This window comes from Ranitomeya variabilis, chromosome 2 (assembly GCF_051348905.1).
Source record: "Ranitomeya variabilis isolate aRanVar5 chromosome 2, aRanVar5.hap1, whole genome shotgun sequence".
Lineage (NCBI taxonomy): Eukaryota > Metazoa > Chordata > Amphibia > Anura > Dendrobatidae > Ranitomeya > Ranitomeya variabilis.
This window is the reverse complement of record NC_135233.1, coordinates 583,293,719-583,316,976: the sequence shown is the minus strand read 5'-3', so window position 1 is coordinate 583,316,976 and position 23,258 is coordinate 583,293,719. Positions and strand designations below refer to the sequence as shown.

Sequence of the window (23,258 nt, the reverse complement as noted above, 5' to 3'; positions counted from 1 at the left end):
TTATCTTAGAAGGGTCTATTATCCATAGTACACCCTTTGAAAGGTGCTCCATATCTAGCCACCAGGATAGGGATTCTATGACATCTTTGGAAAGAGTTAGTTTACTTTCCAGATGTCCTTCTTTTCCCTGAGCCGACAATACTTCATACTGTAATTGACGGGTATGAAATTGTGCCCACGGCACAGCTGGGATACATGAGGATAATGATCCCAGTAAGGACATAGCTTTCCTTAGTGTCATGTGTGGGTTGTCTATTGCCTCTGACACTTTTGTTTGTATAGTCACTCTTTTTGACTGTGGGAGGAAGCATTTCTGACTTACGGAGTCTAGCTGGATTCCTAGAAATGTTTGAACGGTTTCTGGATTCAGCCTGGACTTTTCGAAGTTGACGATCCAACCTAACTCCTGTAGGGACAAGATCGTATTAGATAATCAAATTTTACATTGAAGTATAGAATTTCCTACTACTAGAAAATCATCTAGGTAGGGTATTATCAAAGTGTCCCGTTGGCGTAGATGAGCCATCACTTCTAATATCACTTTTGTGAAGATGCGGGGAGCCATAGAAAGCCAAAATGGCATTGCTACTTATTGAAAGTGACGAACCTGTCCTGCCAGGATGACTGCTACCCTTAGGTACTGCTGATGTTCGGCATGTATGGGAAGATGATAGTAGGCATCTTTTAGGTCTATCCCGGCCATGACACATCTAGGGAACAAAAGTTTGATGGTAGAACTAATGGATTTCATTTTAAAAGTATGATTACGCAAAAAGGAATTACATTTTTTGAGATTTATGATGGTTCTGAATGAACCATCTGGTTTATTGATCAAGAATAAAGGGGAATAGAACCCTCTCCCTTCTTGATCCTGGGGAACCTCTATTAGGACTTTTTTAAATAGAAGAGATAGGCTCTCTAATTCCTGAGCCCTTTGTTGCTCCCATCCTTTTGGTGATGTTACTACAAAAGAATCCCAAGGGATTCGATCAAACTCCAATTTTAGACCGTATTGTATAATGTCCAGAATCCATTGGCTAGATGTTATTTGTTCTGTAAGGTTTCTCTTACTGAGTGTGTTGGGGGACACTCGCTTGGCCGCAATATTCAAGCACACGGCACGGGTTTATAAACAAAACAGTCCATACGGTTTATTAAAGTGCCATAAACCGGGTAATGCACAGTTCATTACTTGTATCACATAGAAGACAACAGGCACCAACAGTCTCTTTGGTACCTGACGGGAGCCACTGCTCCACCTGCCGACTCTAACAGCCTTTGGGTAAGCTGCCTAACGGGGATCACCAACTCGCCTGGTCAATACACAGTAGTCAGTCCAGACCTCACCGAAGGACTCCAGCTTCCCCACACTCTGTTAACACTCTTCCGGGTAAGCTGCCTAACGGGGATCACCAACTCGCCTGTCCGGCACACAGTAGTCAGTCCAGACCTCACCGAAGGACTCCAGCTTCCCCACACAGTAACTGTCCCTGGCCCCGCAGATCCCGGTCCTCACCTCCTGCTATTCAGGGATCCGATCCTCGTCGCAGGACCTCCCAACACCCAGGTAGCCAGGACCCTGCCTGGTGGCCTAGTCCGGGTATTCTTCAGGACGTCCTTCCCCAGCCGGGAACGTCCAATACCCAGGCCACCCGAAGCCAAGTCTCACGGTCTCAGGTGCTTGCAGGACCCTAGTCATTCCTAGGACAATCCAGCACCGACCATCTCAGGTGCTTGCAGGACCCTAGTCATTCCTAGGACAGTCCAGCACCAACCATCTCAGGTGCTTGTAGGACAGTCCAGCACCAACCATCTCAGGTGCTTGCAGGACCCTAGTCATTCCTAGGACGATCCAGCACCTTCATCGGTCAGGTCCATACACAGGTTCCACACAGGAACCACACAGGACCTACCGGACACACCTCTCAGCTCCACACACAGGGAGCTCACATCCACACTGACCCACACCCTGGTCACGTTACATACTGGTAACCACTCCCCTGGGTGGGAGTGTATGTGTGGCTAGTCTGACCCTCCCATCTCTCATGACTAGCCTAGTAAGTCACCCAAACTTAACTATACACATTACACAAACTCTTGAGGGACTACAAGTCCCAGCATAACCACAATACATCAGACTTACCACGCAGACTCCCTCTGCGACACATATCGGCCATTCACAACACTGCCGATTACAGGTTCACCACTATTACCACAACAGATACGCCTCCATGCATATCTCACAGAGCGCACAGAGCGCCCCCTAGCTGCCACAGGGGTCACTACACCACAGTTCCCATTTGGGAAAGAAAAATTTTAATCTGCAACCCACTTCATGGTCAGCGTTATTTGTTACGCTTTAGATTATAGGATCCGCTAAACAAAGCACCTTTTTGTTTTGGATCTTTCGTCTCCCATCGCTCCCTTTGCTCAAACGGTTTGTTTCTGGTAAAGGGGCATCTTCTGAAGGCTCTCCTGTAAGATGGAAGAGATTGATTAGGGAAGCCTTTCTTCCTATCTCCCACTTTATTCAGGAGTTCATCCAACGTTTTCCCAAAAAGGAACTCACCCTGGCAGGGGAACGCACAAAGTTTCGCTTTTGCCTGTGCGTCCCCTTTCCAGTTTTTCAACCAGAGTGCTCATCGGGCTGTGTTCACTAGGCCGGCTGATCTGGCTGCTAAGCGTAGCGAATCCACAGAGGCATCTGCCAGGAATGCTATCGCTTCTTTAATCAGAGGGATTTTCGGCAAGATTGACTCTCTCCAAGTTCTACCTCTAATTTGTTCCTCCAGCTGTTCCATCCACACTAGTAGTGACCTTGCAGTGCAGGTACTAGAGATAGCTGGCCTGAATGCCCCCGTGCCTCCCACGATCTTTTAAGTAAGGCTTCTGCTTTACGGTCTAACGGGTCTGTCAGGACCCCCGAATCCTCAACCGGTAAGACAGATTGTTTAGACGTGGAAGCAACTGCGGCATCAACCTTTGGTACCTTTGACCAGGAACTTAGTTCCTCATCGCTGAAGGGATAGCGTCTCTTAGAGGATGATGGTAGGAAACTTCTTGTACTTTGCTTATCCCATTCTTTTTTTAATTATTGCTTTAATCGTGGGTATGACGGGGAAGGATCTACGTTTTTTCTGTCCTAAGCCCGCAAACATGATGTCTTGAGCTGATTTTTTCCCCTTCTCGTCTGGGCACCCCATTGTGCTCCTGACAGATTTTACTAAGTTGTCTACACTGCTGTTAGGTAGACAAAGCCCCCCTTCATTCTCGGATGAACTCAGCTGGGATCCAGATTAGTCCGAGGATCTATGTACATCCTCTGATTCTGAGCTTGCTGGAGATCGGGACCTGCTTGGTTGGCGGGTACTGGTGCTACTTGTATGTGCCAAACCCTGCATTTCTTCCCAGATTATGGCTCTAACATCAGAGGGAGTCATTATATTCTCCTTCCGTAAGGTTTGCATGATACATTCTGAGCATAACCTTTTGGTATAGGAATCCGGGAGGGGCTGCGTACATAAGGCGCATTCCTTGTGCTTGGACTTGTGTGTCCTTTTCTTAGTTTAGAGGAAGGGGATACAGGAGGAACATATATCACCATATAGGAAGAGGCTCTTTTAAAAACTTACCCAGTGAAGCTGACAGGTACCGGTTCTGGAGGCGGATTTTTTGGCAAGTGATCCTTCTGTTTGGTGGTAGATGTCTTTTCTGGAGGTCGACCACCACTTTTAGTGCTGCTCCTAGCGCTTCTCTCCTTGCTGGGAGAACGCTGCTCTGCTGCAGGCAGGTGTGCGTCGGCCGGTGAAGCCATCTCATACACACTGGTCCGACGCCAGCGCCGCTCATTTAAAACTGGTGCCGAATCTCCTGCCTCCCCGGTCCCAACCCGGAAGTGCTCCGGCGACTTCCGGGTTAGACGCGCCGCTCTGTGCACCATGCGGCGGCTGTGGATATTAAGCCGGCTGCTGCAGCGTGCGCGTGCGTCCTCATGGAGCTGGGCTTTCCAGCGGTGACCGGATCCGGACCATGGATGGCTGACCAGACGAGGGGGGAGGCTGCAAGCAGGGGCTCCCCTGCCGCTGCTTCTGGAACCGCAGCCCCTGCCGTTCCCACAGATACCGACGCAGGCGGGTGCATGGCCCAGGAATCCTCTTGAACTGCAGGTACTTCGGATTTCTATAGGAACAGGAAACCTAAACTGAGGAGGAGAGGGGACCGCCTCCTTTTATTCTGTAGGTTTCCTGTTCCTATGGGCGGATCCCTCTCTCATGTGGGGTGCTGTCGTGGCGAAGGGTAAAATAAGGAAGGACATAATTAGCTGGTTAATGTCACCTGAATTACAGGACACTTGTGTTATCAAGAGGTCACTGAATGGATCAGTCAGCACATACTAATAAGAAAGGCTGCGCAGACACAGACTTATGGTGACCTCTTATTCTTCTAGAAAGCTGCCATTAAACTATAAAAAAGCTTTCCTGTATACTGCGCTGTTTTTGCAGTAGGAGGTTGCACATTGTGAAACAAGGCAGCATTTTTATAGGAATATATAAAAAAAATACAAAAACGGGACACAGAATTAACCAAGAAATCAAAAACACCTTGGTTTCCAATATTGTTCTAAAGCAGTTATTGGTGTCATGTAGATGGGACGGTGTGGTCTCCATGCGTGGTCCGTGGCACACATGGACACATTAATTGCTTGTCCGAATGAGCATAGCTGTTGTCCAAGTCCTCACTGTTCTATGTGCGATCCAGCCCGCAGTGCCAACTCCTTGGGTTCATATGTCCATCTCACAGCCTAACAGCAACATTGACTATGACTGTATATACAGAACACTAAAAGGTGAACAACTTGAATGGCTTGAACTTTCAGGACTTCAAAAGATCATACTCAACCATGTGGCCCATTAATGGTTATTAAAGTTTAGGGTGGTTTCACATAATGAGGTTATGGTGTTTTTTCAGCAATCGTAGTAAGACTGCAGAATGTTTTGGAAAAAACATGAGTACGTGTCTGCTGGATACCCTATATTTGCAGGGTTGAAAGCTTTGACTGTTCCCATTTTTTTTTGGGGGGGTAGCTAGAGCAACTGATGTGAGTGTCCCAATACCAAACTCCCCAACCCCACCACTCTAGATGCCACTAGCATAGAAAGTTAGCTGCAGGTGTCTAATGGACTATGGATTTATGAAAATACTCTGGTTTCACGTAAACCAAAGACTTCACCTAGATAGAAATGTTGGCCATACACTCTTCATCGTAAAAGTGAATGACTCAGGTTCTCAAGATTTGTGGCTTTCGTTAAGGCCATTGTACAATGCTCCATGATAGTCACTAAAGATTTTCATGGCTTCAAGAAATGTGGCCAACGTGTACCCCACTTATTCTATCGCAATACGAAGGTTCTCTAGTACACAATGAGGTCTCTTTCGTCATTCCACCGACGTCCCAGGTTCCAAAGGTGTCGATCGTCCTTTCTTGGAAAAAGCTGTAAACTACTAGATACAATAGGGTTTTTTGCTCTAAATTCCTTCATCACAATGGAGTTCTTCTAAACCAACGTCACTGTGTTTAGCCTCCTTTCCTTCCGATGTTACAACACATTTTAGCGAAGCTGTTAATGGTAATTAGAATAACTAGAAGGGCTCTTAGCAATTAAACAGCATTTTCATGTGTTTGCCTATTGTGTTATAGAGGACAAACAGAGCTAGGTATGGCAGATAACCAGCAATCTGCGTAAGCCTCAGAGGGAAACAACAAAGCAAGGGATGTTTCATTTTTAGATTCTTTGAAATGGAGAACGTCCTCGATGTGACTCGTTATGTGATTTTTGTGTTTGCATAAGTTGGACTTTAATTTGTAAACTAAAGATTCACACTCTGGCGACTCTTATCATAACTGACATATGTTTTAAAGTAATTAATTTTGCTTCGTGTTGGCATGTTTTTAATAAAGCCATTGTTCCGTAGTGGGAAGACTGGTAAGACTGGCTGTCGTATTGGACGATGATTGCCTAATTACAATATAGGTTCCAGTCTCATCAGTTAATCGGAACATCGAGTTACTGTTTCAATATTTGCCTTGATTGCCCTCCATAAAATGTTTGAGCGGAGCGCATATCCGTTGTGCTGTCAAGCGTTGTGAGGACTGTAATAAACACTGTAGAAATAAGCCATTGTGTTGAAGGCTAGATCGAGATGTATTATACATACCGTATTTTCCAGGGTGGATAAGACGACCCCCAACTTTTCCAATTAAAATATAAAATCTTCTCAAAAGGCTTTTCAGTTCAGTTCAGTTCAGTTCAGCTTGCTTCACTTACACCTTCCCGGTGAGGCGCCCTCTCACCTCGTCATCGGAAACGCTTCCCTCACCATATGCGGTGACTGCAGATTGCTCCGCACCCGCCCTATAAGATGACACCTGGCGTATAAGACGACACCCGACTTTTGAGAGGATTTTCAGGGGTTAAAAAGTAGTCTTATTCACCAGAAAATACAGTATATATTTTAGGGATCAAGCAGATGCTCTGCAGTAGCATGGCAGTATAGACAAGATGACTTCCAGTAGAGACTCAAGAAGCGGGCCATCGTTGGCTGCCGCCAGAGGCAATATTGGGGGCCATCGCCAGAGGCAATATTGGGGGCCATCGCCAGAGGCGGTATTGGGGCAATCGTCGGCCGCCGCAGGCGGCAGTATTGTCAGCCATAGTCGGCAGCATTTCATTACTTTCGGTATGAAAAGGATTCATAATTTTGGTGGGAAATTCTTCAATAGGATATCCTACAGCTAGTCATGCAAAATAGTTTTAAGGTTTTATATGGGATTACAGTGTTTATGGCCTGCGCATTGAAAAGACCATCAATATCAGATTGGTTGGAGTTTGAGTTTAACTCTCAGAATTCCCAATCTGTAATCAGCCATATTTTATTTATCTGATTGCTGTGGCCTCTTTCATGCTTAGAATTCTCCATCTACCTGCACACTGCCAACTCCTTAGCACCTAAGCTTGGTATTACAACCTTGTTTTATTGATTTGAATAAAATAGGAAATATTGCAGAGACCGCAGCACATAGCCAAGTGCCACTACCCCTTCAAATAGCTGATCACAGGGGTGCTAGGTGTCAGACTCACAGAAAAACCCTTTTTATTGCTGGTCTGGCAGATTATTACCTAATTCCCCCATTTTACAGAACATGATATACTTATTGTTCTGTAACGCTCCATACAACCTTTGAAACGTGTGGCGCTGCAATACAGAGCACATACAGGTCCACGATGCCTTACTTCCCTTTATTATGGCTCAATTTCCATACTTTGCTTCCTGTGTCTATTTTATTTGCCAACAGCACCTCAATCTTTTCTTAGATGAGCCTTCCTGCTTTTTTTTTTTTTTTTTTTAAATATTTCCTTGATCTTGTAGGTTTGGGGAGGTTAAGAATTTACTTGGCATTCAATAGTACTAAAATACACAAAAAAATAAATAAATTAAAAAAATAAATTACTGATAAGTATGTGGAGCGCCCACCAGGGCAGCGGGGTACTCTGTACTGGGTCAGGTATTAAAGGGGAAGTCACGGTGGCTGCGACCCGGTCCGTGGCCCTGGACGCCCAAAGAGGGAACAGTCTTTTAAGGGAAAAGTGTTTATAAGTCTGTCGTGATGCCACCTGTGGTGTTCGGTCAATAGTGGGACAGACGCTGTGGGGCCCTCTGGGGGATGTTGTCGCAGCAATGATGGTAAAGCTACCCACAGGTGAAGCGGGGTCCCCAGGGGTCCTAAGGTGTATGACGATGATGGTGAAGGCCAGAAAAATGAGTAAAGGACACAAGTTGTAAGACTTTACCTGGTTTACTGTAGTTGGCAGGCCACAGTCCAACCTACCAGGCATGGGTGGTGGTGGTCCGGCCGGCTTAGAGGCAATGGGAAAATCTCCTTCCCAGTTGAGGTCCGTGAGCCTTTCCAACTAGCGCCTGCTGTATATGAAGTCCATGCTGCCTGAAGCCTTCTGCAGTCCTCTATTCCCCCTGTCCTAAGACAGGTACCTGCATGATGAGTAGCTTGAGCCTTTTTACAGGGACTCCATCATGCCCCGGGCTCCTTAGGTGCTTCTGCGTCTCAGGCGTGGTGTGGGCCAATCACAAAGTTCTGAGCCCTCCAGTCCTGCTAAGTGTCATACAGTTCCACTAAGGCCTCAGGCTCCCGGTACCCGGCTACTACGCTCTGGCTCTGAGGGTGTCCTTCCGCTGTTCCCCCTGAGCACTATTCCTCTCTCGTCTGCAGCTCCACCACATACAACACTTCAGGTTCTCTCCCTTCCAGAGGCTGCAGCTCCCTCGTGGCTGCCAGGCCTCTCTGTCTGCACTCCGTTCCAGACTTCCTTCTCCTTCAGTGTCTCTGAACAACTAATTAGCTCCTCCTCCAGATCAGGATACTTAAAGCCTAGGGGAAGCTCCCCTGAATCCGGGTTCAGAGCTCCCCCTCCTGGCCTGGATTTGGAATGTGTTGTGTGTGGGTGCCTTACCTGGTGAAGAGAACTTCATTGCCTCTGAGCATGATATTACCCTCCCCGAAAGGAAAACAACATCACCGCAGCAACCGGTCACCTGGGGTGTTGCATATGGGGATAACACACACTCTGCTAAGTGCTACGTTACTGTGCAACTCTGCTAGGCCATTTCATTACATTACTGTGCAACTTCGCTACGCCAGTCCGCTACGCCACTCTGCTACATTACTGTGCAACTCCGCTACACCAGTCCATTATGTTACTGGGCAACTCCACTATGTTACTACGCCACATCATATAACATACATCTACAGTATTACAGATCATTATAATCTATGATTTATAGCCATTTCTATAAAGTTTTCCCCACCCGCATCATTTTGTATCAGTGATTTTCCAGATCCTTCTGTTCAGGATTTTTCCATGGAGTTATGCAAGGTTGGATAACAGCCTGTGTGTCCTGTAAGCAGTATGATGAAAAAATACTGGAAAATTTCTATTCAAGATTCATACTAAGGAGAAAAATGGTGACAGATGAATCCTGGCATGCAGAGGGTAAATAACTTCCCGAAACCAAATGTAATTGAGCACAGATATTGCTCAGGAGAGAGGAGCCAGCCTTGGAAGAAGGTTATTTCCCCATTGGCAGGTTATTCTGGGATCTTGGCCACTTTCCACTAGATACAAAAATTGCATCTTCATCTGAATTCTCTGGGGACGGAGCTACATTTGGTTCTACGTAAAATGTAAGGGTTATCAGGATTTACTGCAGATATAACTTCAAATCTCTTGGTAATACCCTGAAGAAAATGGGCAAAGCAGTGTCAACCTCATAGTCCACACCGTAGTGACGGCTCACAGTAGTCCTCTGAATACTAATGTCCACAACACTGGTATTATCTACAATCCATTTATTAGGAGTTATCGGTTATAGGTTGCTGGAAAAAGTCACCAGTTCCATAAAACTACAAAAAGATTAAATAGAAATCTACGTCGAGGCTTTTTTAAGTGTTCTCTACGTAAGCCGATAAATTGTGGCACTATGGATTTCCATTAAACCATTTTATCCTCCGAAAAAAAGGAAGCGCTTGGCACCAAACACTAACGTCAGTGGGAAAAAGATCTGCCAGTGCCACGAACAAAAAGTAGCAGTGGTGCTTAGTAAATAGAAATAAGCGAAGTACGATAAGAGAAGAAATTACTGCACTCACCATGCTGACACCAGATGAAGCACAAGTGAATGCGAAACGGCTGTTGCCCAGTCCTACACCATGTAACCATTTCCCGTAATACTAACTTATTATGGAAATAAAAAGACTTTTGCAGCTTAGTGAGTGCTGTAATTTGTTCTGGCAGACCCCATTATAGGTCAATAGATTCGTTGGAATTTGTTCGTCATACATTCCGGGCTCTGAAGAACAAGAAACATACAGTAAGTTTTCAGATTATTACCCTTTTTGTCAGACTTGTTTCTTACTGGTTTCCAAAAGTTCTGGTGAATTGCAAGGCCAACACTCACTTCGAACTTTACCCTGCAGGAGTTCCTAAGTTAACATGTATTGGGATGTCCAATGACCTGACCATAAAAGTAAAGGTAGAAAAAGTTAAATATGTTGGACTATGCCCAATCCTTTGTTTGTTTTTTTAAGAGGTAGATAAGCTGCTATCAAAAAGTATCTGGTAGAAGCTTAATCCTCTCTCACCCCATTCTGGATGACTTTTGTATTGGAAAATCGAGAAGAGTAGCCATTAGGCCATTTACCGTGCAACAGGAGCTATTGGCGAAACGTGGCATTACAGGGGGCCATTCACAAATGGTCTGTAGTCATGGGCAAGCTGCTGCTCCATTTCTCCCTGGCACTTTACAGGAAAATAGTGTCCCTGTTCACGTGCTGTTGTGTGTTGGGTGCGTTGCACTCACTTGTAGGCTGCAGGCCTCAGTCTCCAATTCCTCAGTTTCAGGAGCCGCCACACATCAGGGGAAACCCAGCTCGTTTCAACACACACAGAAGTTTACTCAACAGCCCAAGTACATCAGCAGTTTGGGGCACCCTCCACCCGTTCCTGGTTTTCATAATACAGTACATTTTCAGAATTTCTTTCCATTCCGTCTTATCTATCCCCGCTTTCACTCATTCTGTTAGCACTCGGGATTCCCAGTCCAGTTTCGCAGTATTACCCAGATCTGTTACCTTTCCCACACATCCAACTTCTTCTATACTTAAGGGGTTGAGGTGCTTTCCATAGCACCTGCAACAAGCCTTGAGTTCTGCACGTTGCAGAAAATGTTTTAAGACCTCGTAACACCCCAACAATGTACTCCCTTTTGCCATCAGTCCACTGCACCTTGAACTTGTCCTTGCCTCTCCAAACAAACTCTCTTCACTAATTAGGAAGCACAGACCTGTTCATATCACTAAGCCCTCCCCTTGTGGGCTAGTCCCAGCACTTTACTTCTGACCCTGCTGTCAGTTGCTGGGCAGACAACCTTTTACCTACAATCCAACATTTTCCTATGTCCTACATTCTATACCTGTTCTGCACTATACATTACAGATAGTATGCATTACCTCTATATTACTTACACACATACATTACAATTCACCTTATATCACATAACTACACAATGTATATAACAAAAACCACATGACCTAGGTAACACATCACATGACAATATATCTATATATAAAAACGCATGACATTCACATGCCGCGAATGGTGTTGTCAGGGGAAGGAGCACTTTGTAATGTCATCCATTATTTTAAAATTACGGCAACTCTCCTACATTCAATGCAAAAAGAAAAGTCTGGGCTGCAATTCTCCTCTTGCCACTTTAATACAGAGATGATTTTTAATAGAGGTATTGGGCAAAGTTGCTCATTTTTACAAGCACTTTGCAATTTTATTTCAGAACATTAGGACAATCCCTTTAAATATGAATATAGAGAAGTTGTAGAAGAGTCATAAAGCTCAGGGCTTATTTGTAACCAGATATCGAGCTATAGAAAATCCCGGGATCACCACGATTCTCCGCTCTACGGCTTCTTTCTGATAACTTGTGGCTATTGAATATGTGCAAGAAAGCCTCCCTGCCGGTTATTAATATTAGACATGAGAAAGGCGAGGGTAAAAGGTTCAGGCATTCTTGTTTCTATGGTGACACGCCGAGCACAGATAGATAAATCATCATATCAATCGGCTGCGGCGGAGACGCGGAGTCCTTGGGCGGTGCAAACCGCAAACCTGCATATCAGCACGACCCCTCCTATACTCACCTTATGTTCTCATTTTATCTGTTTGCAGCTAATTTGCATTTTTTTATCAGGCATTTAAGACTTTCCATGGTCAGACATTATATGGTGTCATCTAATAAAGGCGCAAAGTTTATACAACATCCCTCCGGGTTCTGAGTTTCCGAAAGCAGCCATTAAGGCTGGCATCACACATCCAACATCCATGGTCTGAGTGTGGACAGGACTACAAATTTGATATTCTTATGAGGATGTTGGGAGACCTGTGATTGGTCATCATCCCCAGGTCCAGCCCAGACTCTCCGCCGCTATTGCCAATGTCCGTAGCACCCACGTTACTTTGCCAGAGCTGCAGCCAGTAAGCTCTACCCGAGCTGATGGCACGAGCCGCCGAGCCTACTGGTTGATGTCAGCGCAGCAGACCGTAACGGACACTGTGAGCAAAAACAAAACCAAGCTGCAGCTGGAGAACAAGGATTTTTCAAAATCCATTCTAAAAATGAGTTGTCCAGGACTTTTACATTGATGTACTGAGCTGTTCTAAGGATAGGCCATCAGTGTCAGAACCGTTTGAGTGCAACACCCGGCACCTCTACCGAGCACCTGTTCCTGGTGTCAACAGTGGCCGAAACTGCTCAGTTATGAAGTTGTACAGCACAATTCAAGAGCTGTGCAGCGCAGTTTAGTAACTGAGCAGTTTCGCCCGATACCCCTAACAGCTGATCGGCGGAGGTGCCGGATGTTGCATTCACTGTGGACTATATTAAAGGACTGATTGATGGAAGTGCCGGGTGTTGTACCCCCATCAGTCATTGATTAACTATCCTAAGGACTGATCAGCGGAGGTGTGGGGTGTCGCACTTCCACTGATCAGTCATAGATGAACTTTCCTAAGGACTGATCAGTGGAGGTGCCGGGTGTCCCATGACCACCAGTCATTAACTATCCTAAGGATAGTCCATCAATGTTAAATTCCTAGACAACCTCTTTAAAGGGTTGTAGAAGACTAAATAAAAAAAAAAACAAGTTGGCTTCTTTAAAAAAATAGCACCATATCCATTTATAGGTTATGCATGGATTGCAGCTTATCGCCTTCGAAAGAATGGATGTGAGCTACACTAACACAACCTATAGATGGATGTGGCGCTGTTCTTTAGGACAAATCAGTCACGGTTTTGTAATCCTGGATGTAGACAACTATGAAAGCATGACTGCTTTCTTGTGGAAACATCGCCACTCCAGGTCTTACTCTGTGTCAGGTACTGCAACTGAGCGCAGTTTAAAGAGAACCTGTCATATTGACGGGAGGGTATTCATTTTCAATCATTGCTCATTCTATAGATAGGAGTCCAGTAAGTGGTTCTATTCAAGGATTCATAGCACTTTAAGTAGGACCGCCCACTGGACTCCTAAGCATGGATTTCACCAAAAAAACAAGCACTGACTATTTCCCCATAAAACTGTATATCAATCTGCACAGCGCCTCTTACACTCAATAACATGCGGCCCACAGCGCAATGTGACAGCTGTCCTTTTAAGTTATTTAAGTTAATGCAATTCTAGGCGAAACCTATGGACCTAGTGGCACTTAGGTTAGAAAATAGCTACTTTTTAGCTGACACAACCCCTTTAATTGTAACACTCTACCATTGAGTCTTTTTGCCTTGACTTATTGCAACCACTGAAGAATATGATCCCATTTTTCTTGGGACCAAACAAACTCCAGATTTACCTGTATATATGTAAGGATACGATATTAATCTTCAGAAAGAAAATAAAGTCAACCTTTCCCATATATTCTTCAGCAGGAGCAACCTTTATCTTTTTTGGTGGGGTGGGTGGTGGAGAAATCTTAGTTTTGCAACAGCAAAGTGTTGATGAGAGGTTGCACAGGGATAGAATTTGATTGTGCTCTTCCAAAAAGAGTGCCACACCTGTCTACAGGTTGCTTGTGGTATTGCAGCTCAACCTTACTTGAATGGAGCTGAATTACAATACTAGACACAACCCATTGATACTGTCTTTTTTTATTTTTTTCCCTAATCCTGTACAATCCATATAAATTGCCTGGCCTCTTTTTGCAAAACTAAGATTTCTCCACCACCCACCCCACCAAAAAAGATAAAGGTATTTACATGAATAGTGATACCCTAATCTGATTACCGATTAGTATTGTTACCTTGCAGCTGTGGGGTCCTGGGCTAGAATCTGACCCATTGCCACATCTGCAGGGAGTTTGTATGTTCCTCCATATTTTTTGTGGGTTTCCTTCCACAATATCTTTTGGAATAACCCATCAGCATTTGTTTATCAGGAGTCAATCTCTGCACAGCGCTATAGGATAGGTTGGCGCAAAGACACAAAGGTCATCATCGGTAACACTTACTTTGGTTCCCAGCAAGATGGTAATATCCATAGTCTGCTTCCGCTGCTCCAGAATGCTGAGAAGATGCTCCTGGAATACTCCGATCTTGGTGAAGAAGTGATCATTGTGCCAACATCCTTCAATGTTATCAAAGTCAACCCCCAAAGCCAGGAGAAACCTAACACTCCTTGGGTCCAAGGCAATCTGTTGTGGTCGACACAGCAAAGAAGTCCTCGATCGCTCGTCCAAAATGGTCAACTTAAGCACTTTTCCCGAGCGAACAGCCGCCAAGGCTGCCGTAAGCCCAACCGGTCCAGCACCCACCACTAGGATAGACACCTTCGCTCTCCATTGACGGATGCCATCAACGCTCACCTTGACCACGACGTAGACAAGGACAACCAACAGAGTGTTTATTGCAGTGTCCAAAGCGAGGCGCTCTTGGTATTCTTGCCCTTCGTCCAGTTGACCTTTTACCCTCTCCATCTTTTCAGATGCAGGTACTCTCGTCCTTCGGGATCTCGGTTTTCCAGACTTGATTCGGAAGTAACACCATGCGACCACAATCTGTTGTTCGAAGATTCATAGTCGAATGCCTTAATCTTTCGTCTCAGATGGTCGCTTTCATCACAAAGAAGCCAATTGAATATTTTCTGCGATGAGGAAAGACAACGATTAAGAAAATGCACTACTACAGTACCTTCCCCTAGACACTTCAAGAGTATCCTCCACCTCTCCTCTACTCATCAACAATGGACTTCTTCCCATTGGTTGCTACGTCTCATCAGCTCCTGAATACATTACATCTCTCCCTTTCTCCGAGGCTTATAAAGCTACACATAAATCACAGGATGAGCCAATTTTCTGAAAAAGATCTTTAGCAAAAATCATCTGGTGACCTTAACCTTTGCAGTGCTGGCGACATCTGAGGAGCACTGCTGAATCATGCAAGCATTGCTTTGTTTTCCCCAGGTTTCAGACTGCTATGTGCACATTTGCATGCATTGGCTGCGGGCTGTTCACAGGCAGACCTTCTCAAGCTGCAACAGGAATATTACTGGGTTCTCATGTCATCCAAACAATTCAATGTCACAGCTTTGGTTGAGATCCGTGAATCCGTCCCTGCTGTTGGCAAGGAAGGAATTGAAGAGGTTAATTCTGCTCTTAACAGGGAAACCGGGTACAATTTTATTACTTGCAGAGCTAAAATGCTGGCACGTACACACATTGTTGTTCCGTTGGTGACTATGGATTGATCGAGATCACAAATGATTGAGTAGGTGCACACGAGAGGTTAAAAAATTACATTTTTCAAGCAAAATCCAATTCAGGAACTGCTCCTTCTCTAGGCTGAGCAGATCCGTGGAAGTTCAAGTTCTGGTACACGACCCACATTTTTTTTTCCCCCAAAGTTCAGTTGGGGTACGAGAACCCGAACCCCATTGAAAACAATGAGGAACCAAATTTTTGAGCTGGGTGATTTCTCCCGGAACTCCAAACATTCCAAACGGACTCCCAGGAGATGTGCGTGTTCGGCGTTTGGCACAGGATATTAACTGTCCGGTATGAACGCCGAACTTTTAAAATTCGGGTTTGCGCATCACTACACTGTCTTTTTTCAGGTGCTTTCCACTTTGTATCTAACAGAAAAAATAAAAAACAAAAAACAAAACATTGGCGGGGCCACCGCAAAAATTGTAGAGCCACCAGCAAAGCTGATGCAGACAAAAAAAAAGACGAAAGACGACGAAAGAAGACGAAAGAACTAGCTGTCTCCCCTTTCAATAGAACAAAATAATTGACTGGAAAACAACAATAAAACCAGCCAAACATCAGAAAGACAAGATGCTTAAAAAAAAAAAAAAAAAAGCCCACCTGCTGATTTTACGGGAAAAAAAAAATCTTCTGCTTTAAGACATTTTGCCTCAGTATTTGTTCCTGCAGTGTTTTTGAAAAACAGTGTACACTTTCAACAAGCTGCCAATCAGTGGTGGGGGCGGAGTTACGCATTAGCTGGACTGGCGTACATGTGACGCCTAGTCCAGCAGGGATTATCTCCTGCTGATAAAACACTGATTGTATTGAAACCACAGGACACAGAGTAGTAAGTGACATCCCTGGAATCAGGCTCTCTTAAAAGTTTGCAAAATTATTATGCAACCTGAAAAAAAAAAAAGTGACTTGGCATTTTTCTGCTAGTTCTAGCTCCCACAAAGCGAGCCATCCAACCATGTAAAAGTGTACCTTTTATTTGGATGGTCCCTACTACTTATGTCTCACTTTTCTACGTGCCAAGCCAGGCGTGATCTGAAATTAAACCTGGTGTAGCTTGCAATTAAAACCTTGCTTAGGAAAGTTGGTTGGGATAAAGGTTAACCCCTTTATCCAACCAACTTTTTTTTGCCACCGCAAAAATTGTAGAGTCACCAGCAAAGCTGATGCAGACAAAAAAAAAGACGAAAGAAGACGAAAGAAGACGAAAGAACTAGCTGTCTCCCCTTTCAATAGAACAAAATAATTGACTGGAAAACAACAATAAAACCAGCCAAACATCAGAAAGACAAGATGCTTAAAAAAAAAAAAAAAAGCCCACCTGCTGATTTTACGGGAAAAAAAAAATCTTCTGCTTTAAGACATTTTGCCTCAGTATTTGTTCCTGCAGTGTTTTTGAAAAACAGTGTACACTTTCAACAAGCTGCCAATCAGTGGTGGGGGCGGAGTTACGCATTAGCTGGACTGGCGTACATGTGACGCCTAGTCCAGCAGGGATTATCTCCTGCTGATAAAACACTGATTGTATTGAAACCACAGGACACAGAGTAGTAAGTGACATCCCTGGAATCAGGCTCTCTTAAAAGTTTGCAAAATTATTATGCAACCTGAAAAAAAAAAAAAGTGACTTGGCATTTTTCTGCTAGTTCTAGCTCCCACAAAGCGAGCCATCCAACCATGTAAAAGTGTACCTTTTATTTGGATGGTCCCTACTACTTATGTCTCACTTTTCTACGTGCCAAGTAAGGCGTGATCTGAAATTAAACCTGGTGTAGCTTGCAATTAAAACCTTGCTTAGGAAAGTTGGTTGGATAAAGGGTGCTGAGCCCTTGAGGGAGACCATCACCCCCCTCATCAAAATGTATACTACAAAAAAAACAAAAACACAAAGGGTCTACACATTTAGTATTAAATTAATGTGCAGGTGCACAAACATGCTATGTGGCTAATATACAATGTAATAAATGAATGAAAGTGCACAAATGCACTAAGGGTGCGCATGCCTTATCCTTACACATGCAATTTGGGTGTCTGATTTTGGTGCGGTTTTGTTTTTTCCGCCAAAGCCATGGAAAAATTATAATGATTAATACATCTCTGTCCTGAAGGATACACCGTTTTGGCTAACAGTAGAAGCCACTACAAGGGTTGACAGAGAGACAACTCCATGTTGCCCTTTAAGGGTCTCAGTTGCAAGTGCATCTCCCATCTGTAGTTGCCCTTTGTGTTTAAGAAAATAGTAGTCACCCATAAACTGATGATGATTTTACTACAGGATTTATTGGACAAAAATTCCCCGAAGTATTTCTGATCACAATCCAAAAGGTCGAACCCAAATTTTGATACAAAGTTGGGTCTTTTAAGAAAAATGCCCAGTCATATCCTGGATTCTAGATTAAAGGTAATCTGTCAGGTGATTGCTGCCCAAAAGCTTGAAGATCTGACCAGGACCCATAGCCAGAGAAAAAAATAGCCCGATTCCGACCCAGGTTGGCTCTTCCTAGCGTTGTTGCATGTGACTGACAGGTCTCCCTCCCTTGTGTGTACATCAGAAGAGACCTGTCAACCACCTGCTTCGGCATTGGTAAGAGTTGGCTGCGGGCAGAGCTGGACTAGCCTGTTCTTTAAGCACCTCAGCCACTGCTGCAATCCCATGTGTGACTCCTTTAGATCTCTACATGCAACCCCTTTGTAGTCACAGGTGCAATCTTTTTAGCGCCCAAGCTCTTGCTGCATTCTCAAATGTTCTTTGCACCTCACACAAATTGTTTTGTTTTTCTTTTTCTTAAACTTAAAGTAAAGCAACTTACAAATTAGTCTTAATTAAAAATTGCCTTTTATTTTGTTGCTGCAGAGTGCAAGTTTTTATCGCTAGTGATATGCTAAAATGTTACTAACCTATCAGAACTACAGCTCCTGATGCCTGTAAAAAGGTGGAGAAATTGGCATAACCCCACTTCTGTAGACCCCTGGTATTTTGTGTGTAAATTGTCTAGTATGTCTTACCCTCGTGAAGGTTGCAGTTCCTATTAGGAGTGACAGGGTTAACTGTAGGGCAGGCCCAGAGTTGGGGAGGAGTATTGGGCACTAGTGTATTAGTTCCTGGTTTCATAGCTTAGTTTAGAAGAGGCTTGAGAGACAAAAAAAGGACACCTTCAGAGAGTTCTGTCATCATTGGGTGTATATGAAGAAGCAGACATGCAAGGGAGGTTGTTAAAGCAAGCAATCTACAGTGACAGCAGTTAGCTCGGGACACCTATGCTATAGCTATAAATATACCTCCTAAAAAAGGTATATTTATGGCTCCCAACCTGAAGAATAAACACTGCTTGCCTGTGTGGGAGTCACCACCATGAGAAATGATATGGACGGAGTTTTGCTTGGAGAAGCTGAGCACTAAGCTCAGAGCTCTTGATGGTATGGAATGCTGTATAAGAGGTTTAATTAGTGGGCAGATGGCCAAGGATTGATTTTTCTATGGTGATAAACTCTCTTTGCTTAAGAGTGCAGTCAGACTGTGATATAAATCAGACACAGATCAGAACAGTGCACGGACTGGCCGGTGGCTCTCCTTAGCCAAGCGTGACAGTTGCATAGAAATACACGAAGCAGTCACGCTTGGGTCAGAAGAGCCACCGGCCACTCGGCACTGCCTTCCTAAAACAGTCCAATTTATACGGCCATCTAACTCCACCCTTATGGTGATAAAGTTGGCTGTGGCCAATTTTTAACCTAATCCACTCAATTGGAGTGAAAATTCTTTAACCCTAAATTTGTCACAGGTAAAAAAAAAGAAAAAAAATTACACACACAAAAATGGTCACATCATACAAAGAGCAATCATTAGAGGAGGACATCATGGTCGGAAGAATAGAAGCAACAAGGTGAAGAGGAAGACCAGCAACCCAATGGCTTGATACAAATCAAGATAACTGAGGAGAAGACCCTGATGGACCTATCTAAGCTTCCACAAGATCGATTATCCATCAAGTCACCATGGCTCCAAATGGAGTTGACGGCCGATTAATAAATAATATTTAGACAGTATATGATACTAGTCCAGTCTGAAGTTGGCAAATTTATCAAGGTGGAGTGCATTTTGCGAAAAAATTCTCATCTGTTATCTAACTACACAAAACGTATAGTGTCAAGGGTCACAACATAGTATAATAGTTACATAAATTATGTAATCAATTGATAATTTATACACAGAGATCCCAGAAACCTAATACAAATTTTTGGAGGCAGATTTGCCACTTCAATATTTCAGAAGGTGCACTTGCATGATGCAGCTACATAAAACTATTTACGTTATATCCCCTTTGTCCATAAGGCACCCAGCAAACCTATAACGGTGATGAGGGTCAATTTTTCTAATGCCATGTCTCCCTTTACATAATTCCCATCAATTGTTATGAAGACTACCACTTATACATTGATGGTCAGTAATGGCTTTGTCCAGGGAGCAGTAGAGAAAATGGAAGCAGGGTTCACTGTGCCCAAGAGACAAAACGTTCTCACACTCTTCATAGCCCCATAAACCTTTGTCTTGGCTTTGTTGGGTTGCGAGGGAATACAGCCTTTTGGCGTTAAACCCAATCTTAAACAGTACATCTTTTCTTAGCCCTTACAAGAGAACACCACAAAAAAAAAAGTAGAGATGGCTTGCGACTGAATCTACAAAAGCACAGTGGGCTCAAGAAACACTCTTGACGTTGGAAAATGCCACCGATAGAAGGGATCACCCAACAGTCGTGTATGGAGCCCCATTGGAAACAAGCATCCAGCATGTCAAATTCCATACTGCTGATCCTTTTTAAGAGCCAAGCCACTGCCGGAGATATCTGACAAAAGCTCTCGGAGAACACGAGTAATGGGTAAAGCAAGAGTTGGGAGAGAACTGTGGTCGAATTATTTGCAGAACCATCATATGGCCAACAGCCATCTGAAGCTTATGGGGGGCTTGACATACGCTCTATAGATACAGTTCGTTCCTGACTTTGGAATTCCATAATTATTCACCAATACACTCAATGAATGAGATATTATTGCAGGTAGCCCATCATACAGGGCACACAAGGGTTGATCTCTCATGTAATGACTACTTGAATATGCACATTCATGTCTTTTCACTCAGCGCCTGTTTTTACTTAGGACCATTTAATACCAACCGCAAACGAGAGAAAAAAATAGATATGACGTTCATCCTGCAAAAAGTAACACAAAGCTGAAGATTCCCATCTACGATCATTGATCTCTCACCATTTCTAAAATAAGGGAGGAGATATGAAAACGAAGGTCATCAGTGAGGATAGAACCGAAAAATCTGGTCTACAAACATTCATTTTCCAGACAGAAAAGCCAAGCTTGAGAATTTGAGTTAAACAGATTTAAATCAAATTAGAATTTCTAGAATATACCTTATCATTTGTATTCCCACGATACAAAGCAAAACTAGATTGTGAACGATCAACAGTGTGAAGCGAGCTGTTGCCCTTCTAGGCGGTGTTCACATAAAAGCCATTATAAGTAAAATTTTTACTAGAACTAATTAAAACCTGTTTGTTTGGTCTCAATAGTGACTAGTAAATTACGGTACTCTGGAATTTGCTTTTTGACCCGTATTTTTTTTTTTGACTACTTGAGACTTCCAGTCATTATTGGATGCCGTTCGTTAGCAGTCTAAAGACCGTTCATATAAGCAGAGAAAATACCCAAAAAATATATAGCAGGTAGGGGAAAAGGGTGGTATACATACCTCCAAAATGGAAAGAAGGATAAGTAACTAGTCTCGGGGAGCGCAGAGAACCGGCTGGAGAAAAAGGAGGAAAGCATGGGAGGAGGAAATGAGTGCAGGATAAAAGCTGTGCTGGCATCACATCCAGCCTGTATTACTGGGCAGGTAAGTCTCAGCAGAAAAAAAAAATTAAATATCAGGGAATGGGAAAATGAATGAAGAAATGAAGAGTGGAGACTTAACATTTCAATTTTATTAACTAGAAAAGGTAACCATTTGCGTATGCATAAATTGTTTTTTTTTTTCAACTAATCCATATAAAAATTGCATGAAAGACACCAGAATTAAAAAAAATTGTCAGTAAAACGCTAGCAACATATAATCAATGTCATAAGTGAAACCAGACAAAAATGATGTTATGGCACGCAGAGTGCACTTATTACATAACATATACTGTATAAATAATTGATATATTTTTATTAATATCATAATCAAAACAATGGGTCTCCGAAGCCTCAGAGATCGGGCAAAAATGGGATTCACCAGAAAGTTGCAGCAAGACAAAAGCATTGACTCCTAAAGCCTAAGGCTCCTCAAATCCACCACAAATTTTTTAACAAAATCTAAAAGAACTCATCAAGATGATCAAAGAAGTTTAATAGACAGAAGACTTCAAAGTAGGACACCAGTCATCGTTACATGTGACAAATGGTATGGAGATGTTTTTCTGCCCAGGAATTGGTTAATTTAGCATTATCGACCAGATCATGTAAGAAAAATGCTGAAAAAAAAAATTGTCCATAAGGGATGAGCATATAATCAGTCTGGGTGCGTCATGGACCACACATTGTCTGGTTGTAGTCAGTGTACATGGACGATTTTCTACAGGGACCAGCGCTCTTTGGGGATAAAAACAAACAACTTGTAACAATATTTTTCAAGGTAATGTATTCAATCTAAAGGCAGCTCCTGCAGACAAGCACACGGAGCCAATCACGTCTGCAATTTGTGGTTATGACTCGCCCGATTGTCAATAGGACTGTCTGAACATGGCAGAAGGGCTCATGCAGAAGACCGTGCAAATCAATCAGTGTATGGACCCCAATCTATGGGCTGTCCACTCTTACTTTCGATTACAGGGTCTCTTACAAGAATTTTCCTGGATTATGCTGATAGAACATTTGCGGAAAAACAACAACAATCCATACAATGAAGTATTAGACTATGGCTTCCTTTTCGGTGTCTTCTTTATGGGGCTGAGTGGCTATGGTAATGTAGGCAAGGAATGGGGATTATGATGCTTTTTGGGCAATGGATGGCACCCTTACTGGACTGGTGACTAGTGATGAGTGAACGATGATGCTCATCTGCCATCAGTGACATCGGCGTGCTCGACTAATATGTTCGAGTTTCCGCATCTGCATGTCTCGCGGCTGTTAGCCACAACACAAGCAGGGATTGTCTGTCAAGCAGCCGCAAGTCATGCAGATGCGGGGACTGGAACATATTTTTCGAGCACTCTGAAGACACTCCGCTAGCACCCAAGCACATTCGCTCATCACTACTGGTGACTAGTGATGAGCAAACAATGATGCTCATCTGCCATCAGTGACATCGGCGTGTTTGACTAATATGTTCGAGTCCCCGTATCTGCATGTCTCGCGGCTGCTAGACAATCCCTGCTTGTGTTGTGGCTATCAAGCAGCCGCAGGACATGCAGATGCGGGGACCGGAACATATTTTTCGAGCACTCCGAAGACACTCTGCCAGCACCCGAACACGTTCGCTCATCACTACTGGTGACTAGTGATGAGCAAACAATGATGCTCATCTGCCATCAGTGGCTTCGGTGTGCTCGTAAAATTTGTAGCCACGGACTACACATCTACCTCCAATCTCTGCCAGCTTACAAGCTGGGCAGCGGTGGTGGTCGGTTTCTTACGAAACAAAAATCTCAAGATTGGTTGCACATTTTAATAAGCAGTAACAGGCAAAAATGATTGTTTTTACAAGCTCTATCCATCTAGGAAGACAGGAATGACCCTTTAATAATAGGACCTGCATCTGGAAAGACAGAGCACTTTGTGCCTCTTTCTAGAAGGTTATTAACGAGTACATTA

At 43.7% G+C, this 23,258-nt stretch overlaps 1 protein-coding gene across 3 annotated transcripts in view; it reads right to left on the bottom strand.

Moving 5' to 3' along the window:
- The window catches only part of LOC143807134 (uncharacterized), a 106,470-nt gene that overhangs the window by 59,327 nt on the left and 23,885 nt on the right, over positions 1 to 23,258 (bottom strand). Inside the window, exons 1-2 of one of the 3 annotated variants that reach the window (XM_077288375.1) lie at positions 15,035 to 15,188; positions 14,151 to 14,782 (exon numbers count right to left, since the gene is read on the bottom strand). In XM_077288375.1, coding sequence (XP_077144490.1) covers positions 14,151 to 14,615 — 465 coding nt within the window. In that variant the 5' untranslated portion in view covers positions 14,616 to 14,782; positions 15,035 to 15,188. Of the gene's footprint in view, positions 1 to 14,150; positions 14,787 to 15,034; positions 15,189 to 23,258 lie in introns of those variants that run through there. The other 2 variants (XM_077288378.1, XM_077288376.1) reach the window with 2 other exon arrangements.